The following is a 25,248-nucleotide window of genomic DNA, read 5'->3' on the forward strand; positions in this document are numbered from 1 at the left end:
TCAAAGCAAATGAAACAGAACTACATCAGAAGCAAACAAGAAGCTGGTCCTACTCCTCATTTTATCTTCGTCATATGTTCTTAACTTTTATGTTCGTATGTTTTTGGAATTGTTCTGCATTAGTGACACGTCTCTATACAACTGGGAATATGGCTGTACACGGTTTTTGCCACATGCTCTAATAATCCCTCATAATGCTCACAATCAGGTCCTAGATTTCTGTCTTCCCACACCCTTTTTGCTTTAAAACACAAAAGCCAAAAACTAATATGTAAAATGTAAAATGTTGCACCTTTTTTTATTTTTAATGAATTCCATTTTATACCAATTAATTTGTCTGTGAAATTATAGATTAAGATTAATAAACTCTTCTCTCATTGAAATAAACTTAGACTCTCATACCATTTTATTCTTTATTCAAATATAAGATAACACACATTAAAATTTATCTGTCAATTCTGTCACATTGAAAAATAGAGGTGATCAGACAAAGGGTTTTACGAAAATCAGAAATCAGTAGCATACATGCATATACTTACTTAATAAATACAAGTTCTGTTCATTTATGTCTAAAAGAAGTAGAAAAATTGAAACTACATGGTAATAATTAATGTGAAACACTATGTGCTAGAAACTCGAATCTTTAGGTGGGATTCTGCATGTATAGATAGATTATTAGAAGTATTATTCATCACATCATAGTGGGTGTCTGCAATGACTATCCATGCAGGAAAGTTGGACATTTTTTGGTCAACTCCAAGCTTTCGACCACACACTACCTTTCAAGCATAGTTTTGCATTAAATAGCCCATCTTAGTTTGTTCATCTTAGATGATAGCTTTCTTTGTCTTACTCACTCGCTAATTATGAAGGTCATAACTTTGGGTTACCGATTGCATTGGTGAAAGGCCTTGCCCCTGTTTTCTAGTATGCATGTAACATGTTCGTCACGTATGCGTCACAGAAAAATGATTGACTTTGCAGACAACTATAGTTGTGCATACGAAGTCGCATTTGTCGTTAAGCAAAAGGGTTCAGAACGTGTCCAACAATAGAGACAGCCATGTCCATCTGTTCAATATGATTAAGGAAAGGATATTGGTTGCTATGGCCTAGTCTTTGACTCCGACCTATGTATGTGGCACTGTGACCCTCGCTTTCTGTCTCGACCGACCAAAGAAAAACTGTTTCCAACTTCAAAGTTTTTGAATAACTAAACACTTAAAGTGGATCCATGTCTTATTGTCATCGCTTCGCTTCAGTCCCCGTTTCTTTTTTTCTCTTATCTCTAGTTTTTGTCAATGTCTCTTTGTTGATTCTGAGTTTCATTGAGATGATGACAACACTACATAAACGCACCTCTTAACTACTACTTACTAAGCACAAAAAGAAAACGATGCTCTTATTATCCTTTATACAACTTTTTATATAATTGAATTCTACTATGGATAACCTCATCTTTCTTGTTAAGAAGTGGGTTTCAAGCCTAACTCAACCTCATAAAACCGGCTCAATGAGGTGAAGTTTGCACCCACTTATATACTATGAAAAGCTCTAATTTCTAGTCGATGTGGGATCTCCAACACACTCCTCACGCCAAGACTACCAACTCATGCGTGGAAATATATGTTATGAGTGCTCCGATAACGGTCCGATAGCGGGTGGCCTGCTAAACCCAACAAATACTCGCTAGGATAAGGCTATGATACCATGTAAGAAAATGATAAAAAATGTTAAGAAGAAGAGATGTTTCTTATTCTTTTATGTGTATATTACAATCTAATTAGGTAGGATACTAATCATGAGATTTTATAATTATTAAATTAATTGCATATATAATTAGGTACAATATCGTCAAATATTGTATACAATAGTGACATATAATTTGATAATTATTATTTTTTAATATTTCTCTCACTTAATCATTTCAACAATGAGTATTTTAATTATGTTAATGTCTTTTTTATAAATTTAATTAATTCAATTAACAGTGTAATAATATTGTTTATCGATTTAGTTTTTTTCTATTGTGGGGAATCCCATGATATTCACATATAAGTAAAGAACAACATTCGAAAATATGGTTAGATACATAAAAAAAAAAATCACATTACACATTAACAGAAGAGGATACTTATTTTTGGTTATACTGAATGATCTATGTCTTTGTCTAAAACAAATATGAACATTGAAAGTCCCATTATATATCTATCTCTGCACAACAAACTAAACATGAACAAATAAACTTATATTAAAAAAATGCATGTGTTGTATATGTAGCTGATTTATTCGCGTGAGATGTAACCCAACAAAATAAAAAAGGTTCTGGAAAAACGTAATTGAAGGTTGAAGTGCAGTTTTCAAAGGCATGTAGCAGTGACTTATGAGAGAGAGATATTGAAACTGTGGGCGGAGAAAAGAAGTTGAATCAATTGGCTATTGGAATGGTACAAGTCAGCAGAAATTAGAGATTGCAGTATTTGATCAGTCAATAAATAGCACAGTGATGTGATTCCACTGATAAATTGTCCATAATTAGGTTAAGATGGCTGCAATTAGGTCTGTTGTCTCCAGATAATTACACTTGTCACAATTTCTCCACCAGTAATCATTATCAAATTAGAACAAAATGGGTTCAATAGTTCTTAAATTATTAGGAAAAAGACTTTCATCACACTGTTAAGGTCCACTCCAATCGTTTGACTCTAATCTTTTTCACTGTAATGCGTACTCACTTCACGTTTTCTATATCGTTTTTTTTTTCTTTTTAAAATTAGGGTTATTAATTTGAAATATCACATTGTGAAAATAAAAATTTATAAGATTAACTTACTCGTATATTATGGTCATAAATTAAAAATCTAATGGATAATGGACTCATTCTTTCTGCTATGTCAATTACACGTTCTTAATATTTTTATCTTTATATACAGGGGTGTATTCATGAACTGTTCTCGCAATTAATAATTTTTTTCTTCAAAATACGTCTTTTTTACCTTGCTTTCAGTATAAATGTGGGCTCAAAGTAATTGGCCCATTTATATCTATGGGCCTGTATACAGAAATGTGGGTTCAAGACGGGCTAACTTATTCAAATATCTGTTAGTTTCGTACCCAAATCAAAATCTTAAATTAGAAATGTTGGCTTCTTCTTCCTGCACCCCTACGTTTTTCTTCCTGCATCCCCACAATTTTGTAAATCCCAAAACTGACCTTCACCTTGTTTCGAAAGCAACTTGTTGATTTCTGGATTGCTGAATCCGGAAGTCTAATTTTTGTTACGGATTGATGAATCTGGAAGATTACCGGATTCATCAATCCGGAATATTTATGGATTTTCCAAAACGAAATGCAAAAAATAAATGTGGATTTCCTATTCCGTAAAATTACCGAATTGCATTGTCCGGAAGAAGAAAGAGTAGTGTGGATTTTATGTGTATTTTGGGGTTTTTAAAAAATAATAAGGATATTATTGTCTTTGCATTACATTATGGGGGTGCAGGAAGAAACTGCCAAAAATGTTTAGAGAACATAATTTGGTAGAGGCAAGGAATTTAAAATTGGATTATATGTTGCAACCTATTTTATTGGGCTGGGCTATTTTAACCGTGTAGGATTCATAAGTTGGGTAAATTCATCCTGCACCCCATGGGGGTGTTGAAATTACAATTTTATTCTTAATGGAAAAAAAATCCTAAGACACTTCCTCTTCATCTTCTTCATTTCCAATAAAAAAAAAGGGCATTCTGAGTGGATCAACCTAGCTAAAATAGACCCACATATTTTATATTGTATTACAAATTTTGCAATCCCAAACACAATTTATATCATGAATTCAAAATATAATATTTGTATTTCAAATTTTATATTATGTTTTAAATTGTACAATCTAAAATATATAAAATCATAAATATTAATTTTTAGATTTTGTAATTTAAAAAGTCTCTAGATTTTATATTCTCAGAATTTTTTTAAAAATACAATAAAAAAGTAACTTTTGATATTTTCTAAAGTAGAAGGTTGCAAAAGAAAGTATGGATGTAGGAAGAATTTGCCAAGGTGTGCATAGTGTTTGGATAACAATATTAGTAGCTTAACGAGCTAGGTTATTTTTTTCTTTTGTTTTTTTACTATTTGTTTAAACACGCCATTAGAATGGATTTCACGTACTATATACAAAATAGAATAAATAACCTTTGACACCACTATTAAAAAATATATTCACTTGACATTTGCTTTTATTAATAAAATAAGTATTACAATAATATCTTGAATTTGTAAGTTGAATGTAGAAATGAGAAATGAGTATGAAATTATGAGTACTCTAAAAAAATATTGAGCGAGCACTTGACGTCATACATATTAAAGAATTAAAATGATAATGGTTGAATTTTGTAGAGTGTATAAAAAAATACCTCACGTTATCTGCCATATTGAAGAGAAATGTTGAACTCTCACAATTAGTTCAAATTCTTTAAAAAACAAATGCTTTAGACTAACAAGTTATCACATAGAATAGTTTTGGTTAGCAATTGGGCATAAGAGTAGATTGCCTATAGTACTTAATATACAATACTATCCAATATTGAGGGTCACAGTTTGGAAATAAAAAAAAAATCTTAAAAGTTTCCTTCTTAATATGGTATCAGAGTCATTTTAAGTCTATCCTAACAAGTATATGTTGGGTTTATCAAGTCACCACTATCGGACCGTTATCGGATCACCCATAATATGTAATTTCTTGTACGAATTGACAATCTCAGTGTGAGAGAATGTTTTGGATATCTCATATCGAGTAAATATTAGAACATTTTATAATATATATGAATACAAATCCCACCTTTTAAATCAGTTATAAGATTGAATTGGCCTTCTTAAATAAATATTTTTAAAAAAATTATAAAAGTGAGTTATTAAAATGTGGAAACGTAACTTAATTCTGTAATGATGAAATGATTGAATTTTTTGTTGGAATAACTTATTTCATGACGCAATTGAGAATTTTTTATTTTTTATTTAATAAGGTTACTTATAAAGTTCATGAATTCTTGATGTATATTTATGATGGTGGCAACTGTTGTGAGTGGTTACGTGCATGGCCACTGTCCGCAGGCTGCGTTTAACCAAAACAAGTGTTTGCTTTAGTTTTTTAAGTTTTAGATTCATATAATTTTATCTATTCTCTTACGCCAAAAATAAAATATATATTTAAATAATTTCAATTTAAATATTAATTATGAATTTATTTTTGCTTGATACAATATAAAATATTTTACATTTATTGGAATTGAGTCACCACCACTCTAATACGTGTCAAGAATGCATGATCACTAGTAGAAACTAATGCTGGGTTTTGAAACATGTAATTCCATTAATATTAAACACGATTCTTCACATCTTTTTTATATAATGCTTTAATCAGATTTTTTTAAGAAAATCAGTAATTCTTGAGATGAAAAACTTTCTAAAACAAAGATTAAGAATGGTCTTCTCTAAAATAACCAATCAAAATTACTCATTTTAACTTTACTTACTCTAAAGAAGTGAATCTAAAAATTAGTACTCTGATTTAACTCGTATTTTAATAAAACAAAAACATTTTCATATCAATATTAATTATCACTTTCAATCCAACAATTTTGTGAGAAACATTTTTATCACGAAATTCTTATTTTCATTATTTGCTGAAAATGGATTTGGATGAAAATATTATATTATTACGTAATCCTATAAAAATCACACCGCCATAACAGAATTAATAAATGTAACGCTATTTTTGTTGTGCACTGAAATTTGACACGTTTTCTTCTGTCACAACACTCATGTAGCATTGAAACAAAGGTGCTAAATGTGGCTATATATTCTTCTCACTTCCTCTCATTAATTATTCAGATGGAAATTGTTTAAATTAAAATTAAATTATAAAATGTCTCGTGTATTGATGGGATTTTCCTCAAAATGTACAAAATTAAATTACTTCATGACAAAGTGTGCTAATACTATAATATAAATAAATTTAATTGAAACAAAGTTACATATCATTATTAGATGATAATATATCTTCACAACAATTTGTTAACATGTTATAATATATTTCTTTGATATGTTAAATTTAATGTTATTGATTTTTAAAAGATGTTCAACACGAATATTACTTTGATTATATCAAATTGAGTGCAATAAAATTTCATGTAACGTTAAAACATAATTTTTTTATGCAAGCCACAAAACTAACTAACTATGTTATATAGAATTATAGAGTCTTTGTTGTATGCTATATCATTATATTATCTTAAAAACAATAAAAAGAATATTGTATTTAAAAATACTTCACTTTATGAACATGAACATTTATATTCTTATAGTATTTTTTGAGATTTTTTCCTAATCATTTTATTTTCTGTGATAATTAAGGAAATATTCATTGAAAATCGTAAGTGACTTAATGCTAAATAGTTCTCTATTCATGGAGATAAAATGAATAATAATGAATTTATTTATATATTAACATGGAAAATGTTTGTAATCAAATTTCTATATACTTCAACTACTATACTTGTATAATTTATTTTTGACAAGTTATACGTGAAAACCATTTTAAAGTTGTTTTTAAACTAGTATGATCCTCTACACATTTAGCATTTAACAAGAAAGTTTTACAAAACATCTTTAATCTCTATCTAAGCCATTATAAAACTAATATATCATTTTCAAAATGTATAAATATAGAATATTTAAAATTATATACACAAATTCCACTAGTAATTAATTTTATAATATAATGTGTACTTTTTTTTTTTTGGAAAGTTATAGATTAATTTTAATTTAAGATACCAGATAAATATTAATTAACTTATTTGATTGCATTATATTTTAATTTTTATAATTTTATTCTATATCATTAAACACACAAGGGCGTTATTATTGGATGAATAATAACATGAAATCTTAATTTATTTGTTATAAGTTGTAATATGCCACATTATTTTTAAGATCTCATATTTATTTTTCCTTCAATGCAATGTCTTATATTTAATGACATGTTATTTACATTTTTAATTTAAAAACATGTATTATTATAAAATATATTTTTGTGAAACAATAGCAGGTCTTAAAATGATTACACTGAGTACGAACCCGTGATAGATGTACTAAAAATTTGATTAATAAAATGTTTTAAAAAGGTACTTTGATTTAAATTCAATAATAATAATAATAATAATTGTATAATTTAATTTTCATAAAAAAATCCGATAGTTTTTCTTAATTTACTATAACAATTAAATGTTTATTAACATTGTTTGATTATAATGAATTTTAATTTTTTATAACTTCATCTTATATCATTAGTTATATTAAAACACATACAATATAATCAATCACATGTATTAAGATATAATGCTTAAATTTTTAATGATAATAATAATAATTAATGACTAAAACCATACGACTTTCCATTTATTGTTTGTCTATTCTTTTTTTACAATTCTTTGAGTTTTTTTTACCCATATTATCTAAATTGACAAAAAGGGTTTTTCTATTTTTAATATGCACTTTTAATGCTTGTAATTTTATTTTAAAAAGAGAGTTTATTTTTTTGATCATTCCTTCATTTTACACGTTACCTAATTTAAGAAAAGTTATGATCTCTTAATATGTTGAGTTAATTGTTTTATGCCTATTGATAACGTCCAGGATATAAAACGATATTACAGTGAGTAAAATCCTCGAAACTATTTGAGAAGTACATTGAATAAAATCCTACAATAAAATTGACATAAAATGTGTTGAAATTAATGTATATTATATATTTTGGTTAAAAAAATTCAGCTAGCTTTATTACATTTCTATTATTTTTAATACCTCTAAAATTAATCAGAATTTAAATTGATATTTTAAAATCTTTTTATTATGATATTACTTTGAACTTAACTACAATAAATATATATATATATATATAATTTTTAAAATATAAAACTCGATTCTATATATTATATAATTATAAATTATATAAATTAAAAATAAAACTTTATGTATATAAATATATTTTAATGTATTTTGAAAGATGTTTTTTATGATTCAAAACGATTTATTTTTTATTTTTACAATTATAATAATTTTTGTTTTAAATTAATAAATTTTTGAAATTTAAAATTATCTGAAAATATCAACAAATATATTTCAAATTAAATATATTCTATACACAATTTAAAGAAATGTCTGAAGGACATACATAGTAATAAACTAACTTTGATTGTGTAATATGTTAAGTAGCTAAAAATATTAAAATGTTGGAAGTGAAATGAATTTATTATTGGGAGTTAGGGTTTGTTGAATTGGTTGAGACGGCCTGAGTCAAGGAGACGTGTTGTGTGCTCTCAGCCTCACCACACCTCACCTCCTTAATCGCATCGCTTCTTTCATTTCCATTCCATTCCATTTCGTTTCATCATCTTCATCAAACCACCATAGCATGATCTCTTCCTTCTCAGGTTCCCTTTTCTTCCACTCTTCTTCTTTTCTCTCTCTTCTCCTTCGCCTCCGCATTTAGGGGAATTCAATTTTTCATTCCCTGCTACATTTATTTCATGCCCATTCTCTACATGCCGCTCTGTTTCTTTCATTAAACCAAAAAAATAAATTCTTTGGCGTTTTTCTTTCTGGGGTTGAATTTTAGACTCCGGATCTCTCATGTGGGAAATGCATCTGGAGTTTCAGTAGGAACCGTTGATCCTTTCAATTCTGTTGTGCCCAAAAAATTGTAAGGGTCTATTCGTTTATTCTTTAACGATTTGGGGCTGTAGTTACAATTTGAACTCGTTGTTATGCTCAGAGTGATGCAAGTTTCATCTCTGTTCTATATTTCTATTTAGTTGCCTTCTCGAGGTAGAGATCTAATCTACCAAAGGAAAATGTTAGAAACAACAGCTCTTACCTTCTAATTATAAGTTCCCTTCTCGGAGTGTGAGAGAATATTTAATAGTTGTTTTAAACATCTTTTTTCTTCTTCTAATTTTTAAAGCAGACAGTAACCTAGTGGAAAGGAGAGGTAATACCGGCAAACTAGGAATGAATTGAAACTCCAAAAAGTGAGGAACAAATAGTGGGGCATGTTATATGCCGGATCAACCTTTTCATCCTGTTGATGCCTCTTGGAGGGGTGGATGTAAAATTTAATGCTCATCTACGTCTATATGTATTATGGTCGTGAGTGAAGAGAAGTCACTGTAGGTAGCATTTCAACAGTGACGGTTTACTTGTGTATAGTATTTATGGATAGAACAACCGGAAACATACTTGAATCATGTGATCAAGGTATTGTTGTAGTTGACATGGTTATTGTTTTGCACTTTGCAGATATTTGATGCTTAGAAATATAAGGAGAGCTGCTCGATCTGTCCGTACTCACAATAGCAGATACCTGGAAGCCAGTAAAAATGGGCCAATTGTCGCAGTTGGACCGAATATCCACCACTGCCGGTTGTACATGCAATATAAGTTTCCTAGTGAAGCACGCAGTTCATTCTTGTGGCATGGGACAAGGGAAGCGTTTCAAAAGTGCTGTTCTTTCAGGAACTTTTCTGTAACCTCAGCAAGCAATACAGTCACACATGATTCCCAGATTGCTTGGAAAATGCTGTACAGAAAGTATTGTTCCAGTGGTGATAGTACATTTCCTCCTACCGTAAATATGATTGCTCAGGCAGTGAGCTTGGCCTTAGCTCGTTCTTATTTGCTAGTTCCTGGTATTTTTGCATTTACATGTGGAGAGCTTGCATTAGCACAGAGAAATTGGGCAGATGCAGAGCGTTACCCATCACAGAATGCTTTGTACATGCGCGCACAAGATGGGTATAATTACATGTTTACATTTACATTCATAATAGTTGAAGGACTTATCTTATTAGTGAGGGCTCTCTATCTAGCAATATTATTCTCTCCTAGCATTGTGATGGCACCATTTGCAGATAGTTTTGGACCAAAGTTTAGGAAACTGTGGCTCCGTGTTGTTCATCGCACACTAGAAAAATCAGGGCCAGCATTCATAAAATGGGGTCAGTGGGCAGCTACACGGCCTGATCTCTTTCCTCGAGATTTATGCACTAAGCTTTCAGAACTTCATACTAAAGCTCCTGAGCATAGTTTCAGCTACACAAAGAAAACTATAGAAAAAGCATTTGGTCGAAAAATTTCTGAAATTTTTGACAATTTTGAGGAACTTCCTGTTGCATCTGGAAGCATTGCTCAAGTGCACCGTGCTTCCTTAAAATGTCGTTATCCTGGTCAGCAAGCAAAGCCACTGGTGGTTGCAGTAAAGGTTAGACATCCTGGTGTGGGAGAGTCAATCAGGCGGGATTTTGCTATTATTAATTTGGCGGCAAAAGTTTCAAGCTTCATTCCTGCTCTTAATTGGTTAAGATTAGATGAGAGTGTACAACAATTTGCAGTTTTCATGATGTCTCAAGTTGACCTTGCTAGGGAAGCTGCCCATTTGAGTCGCTTCATTTATAATTTCCGTAGATGGAAGGATGTTTCTTTCCCTAAGCCTGTCTATCCACTCGTGCACCCCGCAGTTTTGGTGGAAACATACGAGAAGGGTGAGAGTGTCGCATATTATGTTGATGATCTTCAAGGACATGAACGGGTTAAATCTGCTCTTGCTCACATTGGGACTCATGCACTTCTGAAAATGCTTCTGGTATAATATCTCTGATTTGCAGTGTTTTGTGCCACTATTATCTTGCATATAGGGATAGTAGCATTTCACATTGCTATTTTTGCATATTTGATTTGTTTTGCACCATAAAGCACAAGTCATCACGATTGATTACCTCAAATATCACATGATTTGTTTTAGTGATTGCTTTTATTTATAACAATCACAAACCATGTCTTCTAATAATTTGTTAACTCTTTCTAGAAACTGTCTTTACTGTGTGATAAACTGTTTTTTCATATTATTACAGACTAGATTTGGAGGGTTTCTTTGTATAGTAATAGTAGGCTAAAACACGAACAAAAAAAGATTTTCTAAGGCGTGAGTGATCACTATTCGTAAGGACTTATCTATGGTGTATTGCGCAAGTCTCTCAGGATACAACAAGAACTTTTCGGAAAATACCGAGGATATCAGAACTAGCAAGCAACTCTTGAAGAGTAAAAAACCTAGGATTACGGAAATAAAAGAAGAGAGAAGAACACAATAGAGACTAGAAAAAATAGAGACGTGAGAGGCAAAATTTTGTCTTTTGGAGCAACTAGAGACTCCTATTTATAGATGGAGAAAGAAGATTCAAAATCAGGAAGAAGAGTTGTTCTGGAAGATATTGGAGTAACCGTTGGAAAAGGTGGAGATCGCCAGAATCGGAGGAGGAACATGGAACAAGGACCTGCAACGTTCCAGAGAATGTGCCTTTGGTTTTCCATTTACCTTCAAATTCGGTTCCAAATCTAGTGCCTTTGAGATCAAAACACCTTTGGAACGTTGCAGTTCCTCATTTGATTCCGGTGATCTTCATTCTTTTTCGGCGGTCTCCACCTTTTCCGGCGGTTACTCCAAAATCTTCCATAATGGCTCCTCTTCTTCCTGATTTTGAATCTTCCTTCTCCATCTATAAATAGGAGTCTCTAGTTGCTCCAAAAGACACTTTTGCCTCACATCTTTCTATTTTTTCTAGTTTCTATTGTGTTCTTTTCTCTTCTTTTATTTCCATAATCCTAGGGTTTTTACTTGCTTGCTAGTTCTAATAGCCTTGGTATTTTTCGAATAGTTCCTATGGGACTTGTGCATACACCACGGATAAGTCCTTACAGAAAGTGATCACTTAAGCCTTAGGAAATCTTTTTTTTTTCGTGTTTTAGCCTACTATTACTACACTTTGTTAGATATTCATTAAGTATGGTGAGCTTTACTTAGTTATCTGGCCTTGGTTGTTTAGATCTACTTTGTATATTATATTTATTATTGAGTTTTCTTTGTCTTATTAGTTATACTGAATTTTACTTTGTCCAAAATAATAGTTTGTTTTTTGAATGAACAATTTTTATTTGTTGATAATAATAATCATATCATGCATCTCCTAATCCTTAGTTTGAATGAAAAGAAACATGACTTCTGATAATAGTTTTAAACTTGAACATCGTAAAGTTTTAGCTTCCAAGAATGTCTTCTTTCAGGTGGACAACTTCATTCACGCAGACATGCATCCTGGAAATATCCTTGTTCGAGTGGCTCAGAGCAAGTCTCGGAAACGGCTCTTCAAATCAAAGCCTCATGTAGTTTTTCTTGATGTGGGCATGACTGCCGAACTATCTGGTAGTGATAGAATAAACTTACTGGAATTTTTTAAAGCTGTTGCACGCCGAGATGGTCGGACTGCTGCAGAATGCGCCCTCAACTTGTCAAAGCAACAAAACTGTCCAAATCCTGATGCCTTCATTGAGGTATTTTTTTCTTCGACTTCCATTCATTTTCTATTCTAAAGAACTTATTTTGAACGTAGTTTTTAAAATTTGGTTTTAGCATAGTTTTGGAAGGCAAAGCAAAACAAAAAAACTTAGTGGTTAAAAAAAATGTCAAAATAATTTTTAAAAGAATTTGGCCTGAGACATTAACATCTGCCAAGTATGGCTCCGGATACATATGTAGCACTCTAAGTTGTTTCACATTTCCTTTTTTTCAGAACGGTAAATTTGGGAACAAATTTCAAAATACATATGTAGAAAACAATTATCCAAACACTTTTTTCTATTCTTTACTTTTTATAAACTGAAAATAGTTTTTGAAAACTGCAATCAATGTAGTAAACAAGATCTTACTGATACGGTTTTGTTCTGTGATATCTTGGTCAAAATTTATATGCACAACAAGCATATGATATGTAGATTCTGCTTTCTGGTTTATTGACTCCGAATGTTGAATATTTCATTCTATTATAGTTTGCCATATATCGAGTTGACATTGGTTATTGTTTGATTGCTTAATTTTCTAGAGATAAATGCATTTTATTTTCTTCACCATGTTGGACAATGTCTCTAATTTGTCTCCCAACAGGAAGTGGAAGAATCGTTTACTTTTTGGGGCACCCCAGAAGGTGACCTGGTTCATCCTGCAGAATGCATGGAGCAATTACTAGAGAAAGTTAGGCGTCACAGAGTTAATATTGATGGCAATGTTTGTACTGTCATGGTGACTACCTTGGTTCTTGAGGTAATTACTTCATTTTATTGTGTTCACATAAGTGATGATCATACATATATACTGATACAACCAAGGAAGATTGATATACTCATTCCTTTCCCGTATACTATTTATATTTGCTGATGTGATTCACGTCTTATTGGAATTGTTTAATTTGTAGGGTTGGCAGCGAAAGCTTGATCCTGGGTACAATGTGATGCAGACTCTGCAGACTTTGCTACTTAGAGCTGATTGGGCGAAGTCTCTTTCTTATACAATTGACGGACTCATGGCCCCTTGAGGAGGAAGTTTCTTTCTTTGTTGCGGCTCTTGAGAAACAATTTTGACTAACATAAAACCCTAAACAAACACATCTATCCTAAGGGCTCTCCCACAATTTTTTTGGTTTTATTTTAATTTTTGAAAGTTTTATCCCTGTATTCATTTTGGTTAATTGCCAAGTTATTTTTGTGAGCATCATAGTTTACCAGAAAATGGAAGTAGAAGTAATAAAATGGTGAATGTATCTTTAAAACGCCAGTACCGGCTGTTGAAAGGAACAGTATATATTAGAACTTGGAATGAGAGGTAACGCTACATTTTATATTTCACAGTCACGTCTTTAATTTGATAATGCGTTTAATGCCTCTGCATATTTCTTATTTAAAGTGAAATGCATAAAAACCTGATCTAAAATGCGTATAAATCTCTTCACCTAAGTCTCTACGAAGGAATGTAGTCTTTTAAGTCCAATTGCTCAAGGGCGAGTCGTTCACCACCAACCATACTTGACATGATAGTATTGAGGTTTACAACTGGTGCAAAGATATTGGTGTAGTCAATTCATTCCTTTTGCTGAAATCCTTTTGCAACTAATTGTGTTATGTATCTCTTGGAGTCACATGATCCTCCTTTACTTGATACACTTGTTTAGGTAAATTCTTTCTACATCATACCAATTTGAACTTGTACCCTATCGTCTTTCAATTTTTTCAAAACTATCCTCTATTCTAGATTTAAATATTCGGAATTCAAAAAATACAATTTGAAAATTAAAATCTTAATTTGGAAAAGTAAATCCAAAATGTAAAAAGTACATTTTGGAAAAGAAAATTTGAAAATACAATTTGGAAAAGAATTTTCATAATTATAAATGTGTTCTAGATATTAATACATATTTTTCTCCTAAACTATAAACCCTAAACATTCATCTCTTGATTCTTCGATACATTGTCCTACACTTGTTTTTATAGTGTTTTTGTCTTTTCATAGTTATAAAAATTGCAATGATTCTTGGACCCGAACTTCCTATCTTTGGGTTTAGCACGTTCACTTTTTGTAGTTAAATTTATTTCTCTTGACTTTGTATGTAAAAGTAAAAAGGTTGATCTACTTTGTATGTAAAAGTAAAAAGGTTGAATTAGATCACGAACATTGTTGAATTTTAACATATTGCTTAATAACTAGCTACTCAGCTATGACAATAGTGTTCCAACTTTCTGTTAGAGAAGACAAAAGTATCAATACTTATACTTCTTCATCAAATTTGATTCCAATTGAACTCAATTGAGTTTGTTGAAATGTTGAGCTACTAACGCACCTTCAGTCATCCACAATTAAATAACCACCCCCATCAAATGAACTTTGTTTGATGTTGACGATTTTTCATATATTATTACAGAGTCTCCATAAGACTCATTGTGGTATTTTCTTTTCCAATATTCAATGCAACATTGTGGAATAATGTGAAATGAATAACTCTGATGGTTTACCTATTAAAAAATGTTAGATCTTCATCTTTTATGTCTTTTAGCATCAAACTTTTCAATTCTCACCTTTCCTTCCTTTGCAACCATTGTTCTCATTCAAATTTGATTCTCTAGACCGTTTATAGTAATAAACAATAATAACAATCTAGTTATGATACCAATAAAATTCAAAATAAATATAAAATAAATAACAGAGTTTAACTAATTATACCTACGCTTCCGGGTTAATGTAGACCTCTCATTCAAAAGAGAAAATTATAAAATAGGTGTTTACAACAAACATTCAACTCACAATCTGGAAAAATTCAGAAAAATAAATTATTATATTTTTTTTATCTCTTATTTCTCTCATTCCTGTTGAAATTCATAATAAATTTTGCATGATCATATTTATACATACATACGAATATCTGCTCCTCACATTTTATTTCCCATATTTATGCAATCATTTTATTTATATTGATTTTTTTTCTTAACAAATACCTTATTTACAAAATTTGTTTGTTTTATTAACTAATATCAAATAATCTCAAATTCAGTCTCAGATCCACCGTCAAATCCGAACAAAACATTTACGTTAGAACTAAAAACATCATACACAAAGAATAAAAACTTTTGATTGTAGTTCTCTTTGGTCGTTCCGTTTCACCTGACAACACCATGAGGGAAAAGTTTTTATATGGGATAACTTTGGTTGGATAGTTGGTCCTCCAAATTAGACAAGAAAAGTGATAAGAACATTTTATTATTATATTTATTTTAATTAGAATGTTTGCGGCACATTTTTTTTACACATACGACAAAATTTCTTTCTATCATTTGATGTTTCGGTTATAAGGAAGTCTCCAATGGACATTTAAAAAGTATAATTGAAAGAAAAAAAATTAATTAAATTTTAGTTAAATCTATTTTTAAGGCGTTTTGCCTAAATTTTCTTAGAAATTTAGTTTAAAATGGAAGCAAATGGATGAGTGCATTAGCACTGCAGATACTTTTAAACAGCACCAACACTGAAGGTGTTGAAGATTTTCCTAGAAATGTGCAATTTATCATAAAATGACTTTGGGACTATGTAGTATTAAACATTCAAGATTTTAACTAGACAACATTTAAAAGCATTCATTCATTGATTCAATGGCAGTCACCTATAATAATTAATTTATTTAGGAAGAGTTAAAGCACAAAACAAGGTCAAAGTGACTGTGGTTGATTAATGAGAATAAATATAGATTTAGTAATCTTCAGAATGTTCCTTTACCAATGATCCATAACCAGTCAAGAACAGCTCCAACACATATGCCACTTAAAAGACACAAGACAAGCAAATTACCCAAAGCATTCTGCTCTGGACCCTGTAATGCAACACCACAAACTCCAAAGTTACACTTCTCAATGGCTACAAAAATAAATATATATTTTCATCCATCTTTATTAACTAAAGAATTAAATAGTGATTAAGAAGATACTTAAATTCTTGGTGAGCAAATATAACCAAGTCATTATATGCATTTGAAGTTCAAGTGCACACCCATTAGTTTGATATTTGAGAGTTGAGTTAGATGAACTTGCCTTGTAACCTCTTGGTGCCACAGTAAGAACACACACAGTGAGATAGCCATTGGTGAGTCCCAGAAAGGAGGTGAGAAAAATCATCCATCCTTGCGCACCATATTTTGCTGTAAAGTAGAATGCTGGAATCAGCAAGAATCGAGAAAAGACTGCTATTAGCAGACCCTTTCTGGATTCCAACTTCAGGCATGGCACAATGGGAATATATCTTGATATCAAATCCACTACATTATACATAGCTATCAAAACAACTGGGTACCTGCAAAGATAACCAGTGCCCAAATAAACTCCTTTTACTTTTTGCTGTCAGTTTCATCAGTCATCAAATGCTTTCATTTTACAATTTTTTTCATAGGGTTGGGGGAGTGTTAAAGATAAATAATCACCACGTCTGACTGATATGATATATATTCATTTTCTTAATCTATAATAAATTAATAACACTTAATGACAAAAAAATGTGAAGATAAATCCTAACTATGTGATATAAGATTACCTAATGATTTCTAGAAATGTCAAATCTACATTCTAATTACATAAAGTGGAAAAGGTGGGTCTCATCTATTTATTGTGTTTTTCTCTCTTCTACTGATTGGATAGGAGTGGTGCTTAAAGTCATGTCAAAAGGCAATTGGATTAAATAAGACTAAGCACAAAGCACTTACCATGTGCCTAACCCATGTGTCCCAGTATTTTCATACAGAAATCCAGGGAAGATTGACAGTGTTACTGCATATATAAAAAATATATCAACTGCATAATCAAGGTTCTCGAGAAATAATCTTTTGTTGCTCAACCGCTCTTGTTGCTTATCATCATCTCCACCCTGCAAAGGTTCCAAATCATTTTAGGAGATGATACAAAATTATTTCCACGAGAATGAAGTATTCTTGTTTTAGCATAATTATATTACTTGATCTTTAGTCTTTGTACTAATTCCAGCAGCAGCAAGGTCAGCAGCAACAGTTTTTGATCCCTCTAACGCTGCTTTTGAACGGTAATATTTCACTATGGGCAACTTGGTGAAGTAGATTGCATACAGGAAGATACAAACTAACTCAATGAATGAGGAAATTGCCAAGAATAGTACTGCAAAAATAAGAAACCATCTCTTTACTTTAAAGAAACAACTTTTACTGCACTAAGAATCATCATGCATTTTGAAATATACATGACAAAATAATATTCTATTAAAATCAACCAATCAAGACAGTATAAGATACCAATGTAGATGATCATTGTAAATAAGAATAACAACATACTTGCTCCCTTGCGAAGTCCATTATTAGATTTCTCGAAAGCTGCCTTGGTCACCATTCTCAGAACAGAAATCAGAGCCCCTGATGCTGCCAAACCAGCAAGGTAGGACTGCATAACAGTATGTATTATTTAAGTAAAAAAAGATAAAAGAACACCTCAATCTACGAGTTTGTAAACCCCGCCTCCAATACATAGGAACTGTAACTAAAAAGGTTATCACTGAAGGATATTGAATAAATTATATGAAAGACAAACCTGGATAAACTCAGGGCACATAAAACATAGCTCTCCTACCATGCCACCTTCGACCTGAGCATCTGCTATTCCAAAACAAGCAGCAAGCACACATATACCAATATAAGGTCCAATTCCTCCTTTCCCTGATGTTGCTAGATCAACCTGTCACAATAGTTGAAGCTTGATGACCAAGGAAAATAAGTCACTGACTCACTACGGAAATTACACATATCAGAGACGCTGCAAATTATAGAAATGGAAATGGTGTACTTACAACAAGAACAAAGAAAATGCTAATAAAGAAAAGAGTGAATCCAGCCAAATTCCGCTTTCTAGTGTTGATCTTCGACTCATAGTATGCCAGTATTATCATTGTTCCAATTGCAAATGGTTGATAGACCAAGGTAAGTACCCTTGCAGGATGATATTTCTTCAGAGTCCAACAAAAGATTCTTTAGAATGAATTATACAACCCATATTTCAAGAAGTATCGGTCAATCACAGTTAGAAAATTTCCATTTCCCATCTTTTATAGGAGAAACATCTATTGTTGGGGAAAAAAGATATTGTAGAGTTATTTCAAGTCCTATCAGAAACTGAAAGCACCATGAATTACTTACGGGAAACAGTGTGTAATAGTAATCTCCTATAGTCAACATGCTGTTCCAGGAAACAAGGGACCCGATTCCAAGAATGAAACAAATTGTCATTGCTTCATATTTTCCCTGGTTGCAATGAAAACAAACCGACTAGATAACAAATTCCATATAGAGAAGTATTACCATTAAACATGTTAGCAGTAAGTTCTTGAGTGAAAATTGCAATTACCTCGGGTTTTTTTGTTGCTCCACAGTAATCTCTGGCATCCATGATCACTCCTCTTAAAGTAAACCTTGAGGATAATTAATATTTATCAACAATAACTGCTAGTCCATAGATATCTGAGTCCTTGGATAAGAAAGTACGTTTTGATTAATGGGTGAATAAATTAGAAAGAGAACAAATATAGATGAACAACACTATTGGCGCAGTTTAAATCTTCAAGCACAAAGAACTTAAATTTATATGGTTCACCCTGTTAATTTCTCTGCACCTGCTACTGTGTTCTTTTTTAAGGTATTGAATAACTGGTGCCTACTGTGGGAATTGACGGATTCACAACAAAAATACAAGAACAACCGATATGGAAGTACAAGAATAAATGACACAAGCTTGATGGTTTATGGTGTTAAAGCTCGCTGAGGCAACAACCAAATTTACTAAGAGAAAAATAGCATCGGTATTATCTGAAGAATATCTTGTTGTACGTTTTATGTATAAATAATTAACAACACCTTCTTCACTGAATGGTTAGATCCATTTCTTATCAGTGGCTTGCTATTAAAAATGAATAGAGTGAACTACGATTTAAGAGTCAAGAAGACGAATAATTAAGAAGAAATGAATAACATTAACTTGGGTGATTCACCAATCATTTAAATATAAAAACTCATAAATTTTAATTTTCAAATTCTGAAAAAAATTAAGATTCTATATTCTAAAAACTAAAAACAAGTGTAATAAATAATATCAAGGAATAAGCCTAAAGAATGCTTATTTTTTAAGTAAAAGGATGCTGCAGGAAAGGCACAGATTTGCCTAAAGAATAAACCCTTTTACTGAACGACCTCATAACGAACCAAGTCCGGCCCAAATCTTCTTTCTTCAGCAATCACTGCATGTTTCTTATAAACATGTCATTAATCCTACATTTGTGTTCTACTGTCTCCTTTTTATTACAAGAAAACAAAACATATATTTATATGCATTTTTTAATTATTTTATTTAATTATACTTTTTAAAATACCTAATCTTAATCTATGTTTAACTTTTGGTTAGATAAGTAATGTGTACTTTTTATCTTACTAGAATAACATCTTAAAAATATTACTAAAAGATTAATAAAACTTAATATATACAGTTAACTATTCTTTTTAATATTCTGAAGTTAATTTCTTTTTATAAAGGACAACGGAAAAAGTATTAAACCTACCCAAACACTATGAAGTCCACAAAAACAAAAGAGTAATCAAGTATGTTCTTTTAATTACTATTCTACTTCACAGGTTTTTCCCATAATGTTATGGCATATAATGCGTTAAGATCTCATGGATTCCGAAAATTGTAAATTAGTTGGTCGATTTCTAGGATTTTCTCCAAGAATTTTGATTAGATCTCTAAAAATATGTTCAAGGGATGCGAATGGTTGATCTCCTCAAAATTAATGACTAAAAATAATCATTTGGGCGAGGACTCAAAAATTTGATCTCCTCAACACTAATGACTAAATATCATCATTCGGGCGATAGGAAATTTAAAAAGTCAATATTTTTATAATCAATGACTAAATATCTTTCTTTAATTGATACAAGACTTGAGAGACTGGTCTCCTAAAAACAGATGACTAAGTATCAAAAATAAACTCAAGATGTCAATCTCTTCAAAATTAATGACTAAAAATCATCCTTTAAACGATACCCTTCATTACCGACTACTTATATATATATCGATTTAGTACGAAACATTTAACAATTAATTTTATGAGTATTAAAATGAACTATATTATTTTGTTTTAATGTAATCAACTGAAATCGATTATACAAATAAAAAAATATATACGAGGGTATTATTAAAAAGTGCAAATTAATATCTCAAGTAAACACATTAAGATATAATGATTGTTGTTTATATTATTATATTATAATGTTGTTACCATACATTTTGAAAAATAGAATTATTAACTAAAATTTTGAAAATGTAACCAAATTAAAACATTTAAAAAATAAAATGAGAAATCATTATATTAATAGAAAAAAAAACCAATATATAAATTTTAAATATTCTTTATCTCATACAAATAATATTATTTTAACTAAATAATATTTTACTTTTAATGTGTTTATTTTTTATATCAATTTTCAATAAAAAATATACTTTGGAAATTATACTTTTAAAAGAAATTTTAGAATAAATTATATATTTACTTGTATCTTTTCTTTTTACCATTTTAAATAAAAATAAATAAATTTATAATAAACCTAATTTTTTTTAGTGGTATAATTTTAAAATAAATAAATAATTAAAATTTTATAAGTAGGCTAGTTTATCTTATATTTTGCAAAATGTTTGTACGAGTCAAATATTAGTATTTACTACATGTTTAATATAAGAGTTTTATAAGGTGTTTAAGTGTGAGAAATATTATAAATTATGATAATTTAAGTGTGATTATTGTAATATTTACTAGAGTGAAAATTTAATATATGAATAATATAAATATATATGGTGTGATTTATCATTGTTTAATTCTTTAAATACATAAAGATGATAATATTTAAGTTGTCATGACAAAGTCAACCATGTGCGTATATAATTGTAAGCACACCAACTCATTTCTAAAAAATAAAAAAAAGTAATTAAAAAATAATAATTAATTAATACAAATGCAAATAGAAATAAATCTTGGATATACTTATTAATGTATATTGTATATAGATATCTAGTATGACATTATAGTATAATGTCTTCGTGTATCTTAATAACTACTAATATCATATAAATCTTGGATATACTTATTAATGTATATTGTATATAGATATCTAGTATGACATTATAGTATAATGTGTTTGTGTATCTTAATAGCTATTAATATCGTTATCCTTTTTTTTTATGAGTATATGGAGATGAATATTAAGATAATGTTATAACAATGTAAGATTAAGCATAGAAATCCATTGGAAAACCATTGGAAAAAATATCTTAGTTTAAATCATGATCTAAATCATGTATATCAAAACATTAAGATGTAAGAAATCATAAAAAAAAATTGTACGTAAAATTATTATAAAGTAAATGCAACGAAGCATTATTATTATAAAGTAAGTGCAACATAGCATTCTCGCACAAAAAAAAAAGAGAATGAATTTTCAAAGATGTTTGTATGAGTCAAATATTAGTATTTACTACAGATTTAATATAAGAGTTTCATAAGGTGTTTAAGTGTGAGAAATATTATAAATTATGATAATTTAAGTGTGATATTGTAATATTTACTAGAGTGAAAATTTAATATATGAATATGGTGTGATTTATCATTGTATTAATTCTTTAAATACATAACATGATAATATTTAAGTAGTCATGTCAACCATGTGCATACAAGTCATTTCTGAGAAAAAAAAAACAAAAGTAAGATGTACATGATATTAAAAAATAATAATTAATTAATACAAATGTAAATAGAAATAAATCTTGGACCTACACTTATTAATGTATATTATATATAGATATCTAGTATGAGTATACACCTACTAATATCTTTGTCCTATTTTTTGTCATGAGTATATGGGGATTGATATTTAGAGGTGTAGGGTTAAGCATAGAACATTAAGATTAAGATGTAAGAAACTATAAAAAAAAATAAGTGTACATAAAATTATTATAAAGGAAATGCAAGGAAGCATTATTATTATTATTATTATAAAAGTAAGTGCAACATAGCATTCTCGCACACAAAAAGGAGAAGATGTTTATATGAGTCAAATATTAGTATTTACTACATGTTTAATATAAGAGTTTCATAAGATGTTTAAGTGTGAGAAATATTATAAATTATGATAATTTAAGTGTGATTATTGTAATATTTTCTAGAGTAAAAATTTAATATATGAATAATATAAAAAAAAAAATATATATATATATATATATATATATATGATGTGATTTATCATTGTGTTGATTCTTTAAATACATAAAGATGATAATATTTAAGTAGACATGACAAAGTCGTACTTATATAATTGAAAGTCTGAGAAAAAAAAAAAGAGTAAGTTGTACATGATTAATTAATGTTAAGACAATAAATTATGAAAAATGACAACATTCGATTCAATTCTATTTTATTAAAAAAAAACTTCAAAATAAATCATATACACAAACACAATAATTATTTACTTTTGAACCCAAACAATAGGAATTTTCAACTTACAATACACAAAGTTATGCTTGGAGTTTATGCATTCCTAGATGTGATGGGATCAATTCCTAATTGTCAAAAATTTTCATACTTCAAATAATAAAATTATATAATAAAAAAATTTAACCACTAAATTAGTAATTAAAAGATCTGGCAGTTGGTTTTCAAATATCTTCCAATTTTCTTATTCATAAATCTAATGGTATTCAACTACTGTATTAGTAATTATAATGCAAATATCAAGAAAAAGAGATATAAAAGCATAGCATCAGTACATATCAAATTGAATCAATCTGTAAAATGTCGACAAAGAATCACAACTAGTAATCACAAAACACGTTCGGTGCGGTGAAATTCATTCACAAAAGCAAGAATCCAGTATGCAGTAAATATAAAGAAAATTAGAATAATAAGGGTTTTGATACTCACCGGATGCAGAATTATTGTGAAATGAGTCGTAGAGTTTGCTTGTTCTTACTCTTCCCTCTTCTTCTGCACATGAGATTTAGCAGATGCAGAATTGTTGTTCTGAAGATGATAACAAATCACTCGCAGACTTTGCTTCTTCTTACCCTTCCCACTTCTGCACACGCGCTCCCGCTTCTTTCCGTTTTCGTCTCTTCCAGATCTGTGCATTTAAATCAGAATCTCACCTGAATCAAATTAGTATTTATTAATTTTAAAATATTAATTAATTAATCACATTAATTTCCTTTTAAAATAATTTACTCGTAATTTTAAAAAAAGTATTAAATATATTTATAAATGTTAGAATCGTAATTGAATAGAGTCTATATTAAGGTTATTCATAAATTATTATTATTTATTTTGTTTAAGTTAATAGTATAGATTATTCCCTCACTTCGGGTTAGGGAATTAACATTATTGACTTACCACACTATAAAATATTGTAATATTATTTGTTCATTTTGTTTTCTTAGATAAAGCTCAAAGAAAATTGATAATTTTTTTCTTGAAAGAAAAAAAATGGCGTTATACTATTAATATATTCTGTACCAACTGGAGATTGAAAACAGGACGTTTTTTCCATTTAAAACAAGAAAAACTGTGCGCAACTTTTGTTATATTTAATACGGATGGTGGTGCACGTGTTTAATATTTTCATATGATAATGTTTATAATTTTATTTTTGAGTTTTTTTAAAAAAATTTATCGGCTTTGAGATTTTATACTTACAAAAAGGCTACAAATGCTTTGTTAAAAGTGTAATTTGCTAAAAGTATATAGTTAAATAAAAAGAAATAACTTTAATCAATTAAAAGTCATTTTAATTTTTTAAAACTTTTTCAAACAAAACGTTTAAAATACTTGATTGAAACCATGAATTATTAACACCAAATAATTAAACTCAAATTTATTTGCTCATGTGATTCACGTGTTATTGAAAATTGTTTAATTTGTAAGGTTGGCAGCGAAAAGGCTTGAGGAGGAAGGTTCTTTGTTGGTTGAGGTTATGGAAAATATAAAAATTCATTTATCTCTTTATATTTTATTGTTATAAAATTAATATAAACAAAAACTGAAAATTGTAATCGAGAATAAAATAAAATAAAATATAAAATCCGATGAGACAGAATTAGCCAACAATATCTTTTGTAAACTTTAGAATAACATGTTTTCCAATATTAACAAAAAAGTATGAGATTCAAAATTATGAGAATTAAAAGAAAAGAATACTATTTTAGAAACAGGAAGTTTTCTTGTGAGACTTTGTTTCCAAATTGTACATCGAATATATAGAAATATCAAGCATCATATCTAACACCTGAAAGACAAAAGATACTAATTAATGGTGAATTACAATCAAACATAATTTTTCAGATATACAATTACATTAGTGTAAAAGAAAAAACACTTACGCAAACATTATTGAAAAAACAACTATATAAATAAGTGAAACCCATGATTGATCTAATACTAAATATAAAATAAGATAATAATAATGAAAAAGGAAGAAGGAAAGCTAGGCCATTCGATTAGGGATTTTTTCACCTTGCGTACTATCTTGAAGAAGGAATATAAAAAAGAACCTGATACTTTTTCGCATCTCCCAAGTTCGAAAGCTTTTTTTACTCGTTCCGGCTTTAGGCACCGTTTGTTTTTTTAAAGAAAAACGTTGAGTTGGAAAATCAAGGTAACTATTTTTAAAAAACACGTAAATCAAGAAAAAATTTTCTTCGCAACTATGCGAAGAAAGT

The 25,248-nt window shown here is 29.6% G+C and overlaps 2 protein-coding genes across 7 annotated transcripts; one reads left to right on the forward strand and one right to left on the reverse strand.

Moving 5' to 3' along the window:
* The first annotated feature begins 8,272 nt into the window (after positions 1 to 8,272).
* LOC137832662 (uncharacterized) lies at positions 8,273 to 13,791 on the forward strand. Of its 2 annotated transcripts, XM_068640957.1 has the most exons (6): positions 8,297 to 8,492; positions 8,678 to 8,761; positions 9,358 to 10,699; positions 12,178 to 12,444; positions 13,055 to 13,210; positions 13,362 to 13,791. In XM_068640957.1, the coding sequence occupies exons 3-6, from the start codon at positions 9,365 to 9,367 to the stop codon at positions 13,479 to 13,481; spliced, it is 1,878 nt and encodes a 625-aa protein (XP_068497058.1). In that variant the 5' UTR covers positions 8,297 to 8,492; positions 8,678 to 8,761; positions 9,358 to 9,364; the 3' UTR covers positions 13,482 to 13,791. The 2 variants fall into 2 exon arrangements, with proteins under 2 accessions (XP_068497056.1, XP_068497058.1); XM_068640955.1 differs by lacking the exon at positions 8,678 to 8,761 and having other exon boundaries at positions 8,273 to 8,492.
* A 2,203-nt stretch (positions 13,792 to 15,994) lies between these two features.
* LOC137832663 (equilibrative nucleotide transporter 3) lies at positions 15,995 to 23,674 on the reverse strand. 5 transcript variants are annotated; one of them, XM_068640958.2, is made up of 10 exons: positions 23,459 to 23,674; positions 18,844 to 18,956; positions 18,636 to 18,740; positions 18,290 to 18,445; positions 18,034 to 18,177; positions 17,781 to 17,886; positions 17,432 to 17,607; positions 17,184 to 17,344; positions 16,519 to 16,777; positions 15,995 to 16,301 (listed from the first exon to the last, which is right to left on the reverse strand). In XM_068640958.2, exons 2-10 carry the CDS (start codon positions 18,883 to 18,885, stop codon positions 16,191 to 16,193), a joined length of 1,260 nt encoding a protein of 419 aa, XP_068497059.1. In that variant the 5' UTR covers positions 18,886 to 18,956; positions 23,459 to 23,674; the 3' UTR covers positions 15,995 to 16,190. The 5 variants fall into 5 exon arrangements, with proteins under 5 accessions (XP_068497059.1, XP_068497061.1, XP_068497060.1 ...); XM_068640960.2 differs by having other exon boundaries at positions 16,519 to 16,625; positions 23,459 to 23,672; XM_068640959.2 differs by having other exon boundaries at positions 18,844 to 18,963; positions 23,459 to 23,672.
* Between the last annotated feature and the right edge of the window lie 1,574 nt (positions 23,675 to 25,248).

The sequence above is a fragment of the Phaseolus vulgaris genome, chromosome 6 (genome assembly GCF_051622355.1).
Source record: "Phaseolus vulgaris cultivar YP4 chromosome 6, ASM5162235v1, whole genome shotgun sequence".
NCBI lineage: Eukaryota > Viridiplantae > Streptophyta > Magnoliopsida > Fabales > Fabaceae > Phaseolus > Phaseolus vulgaris.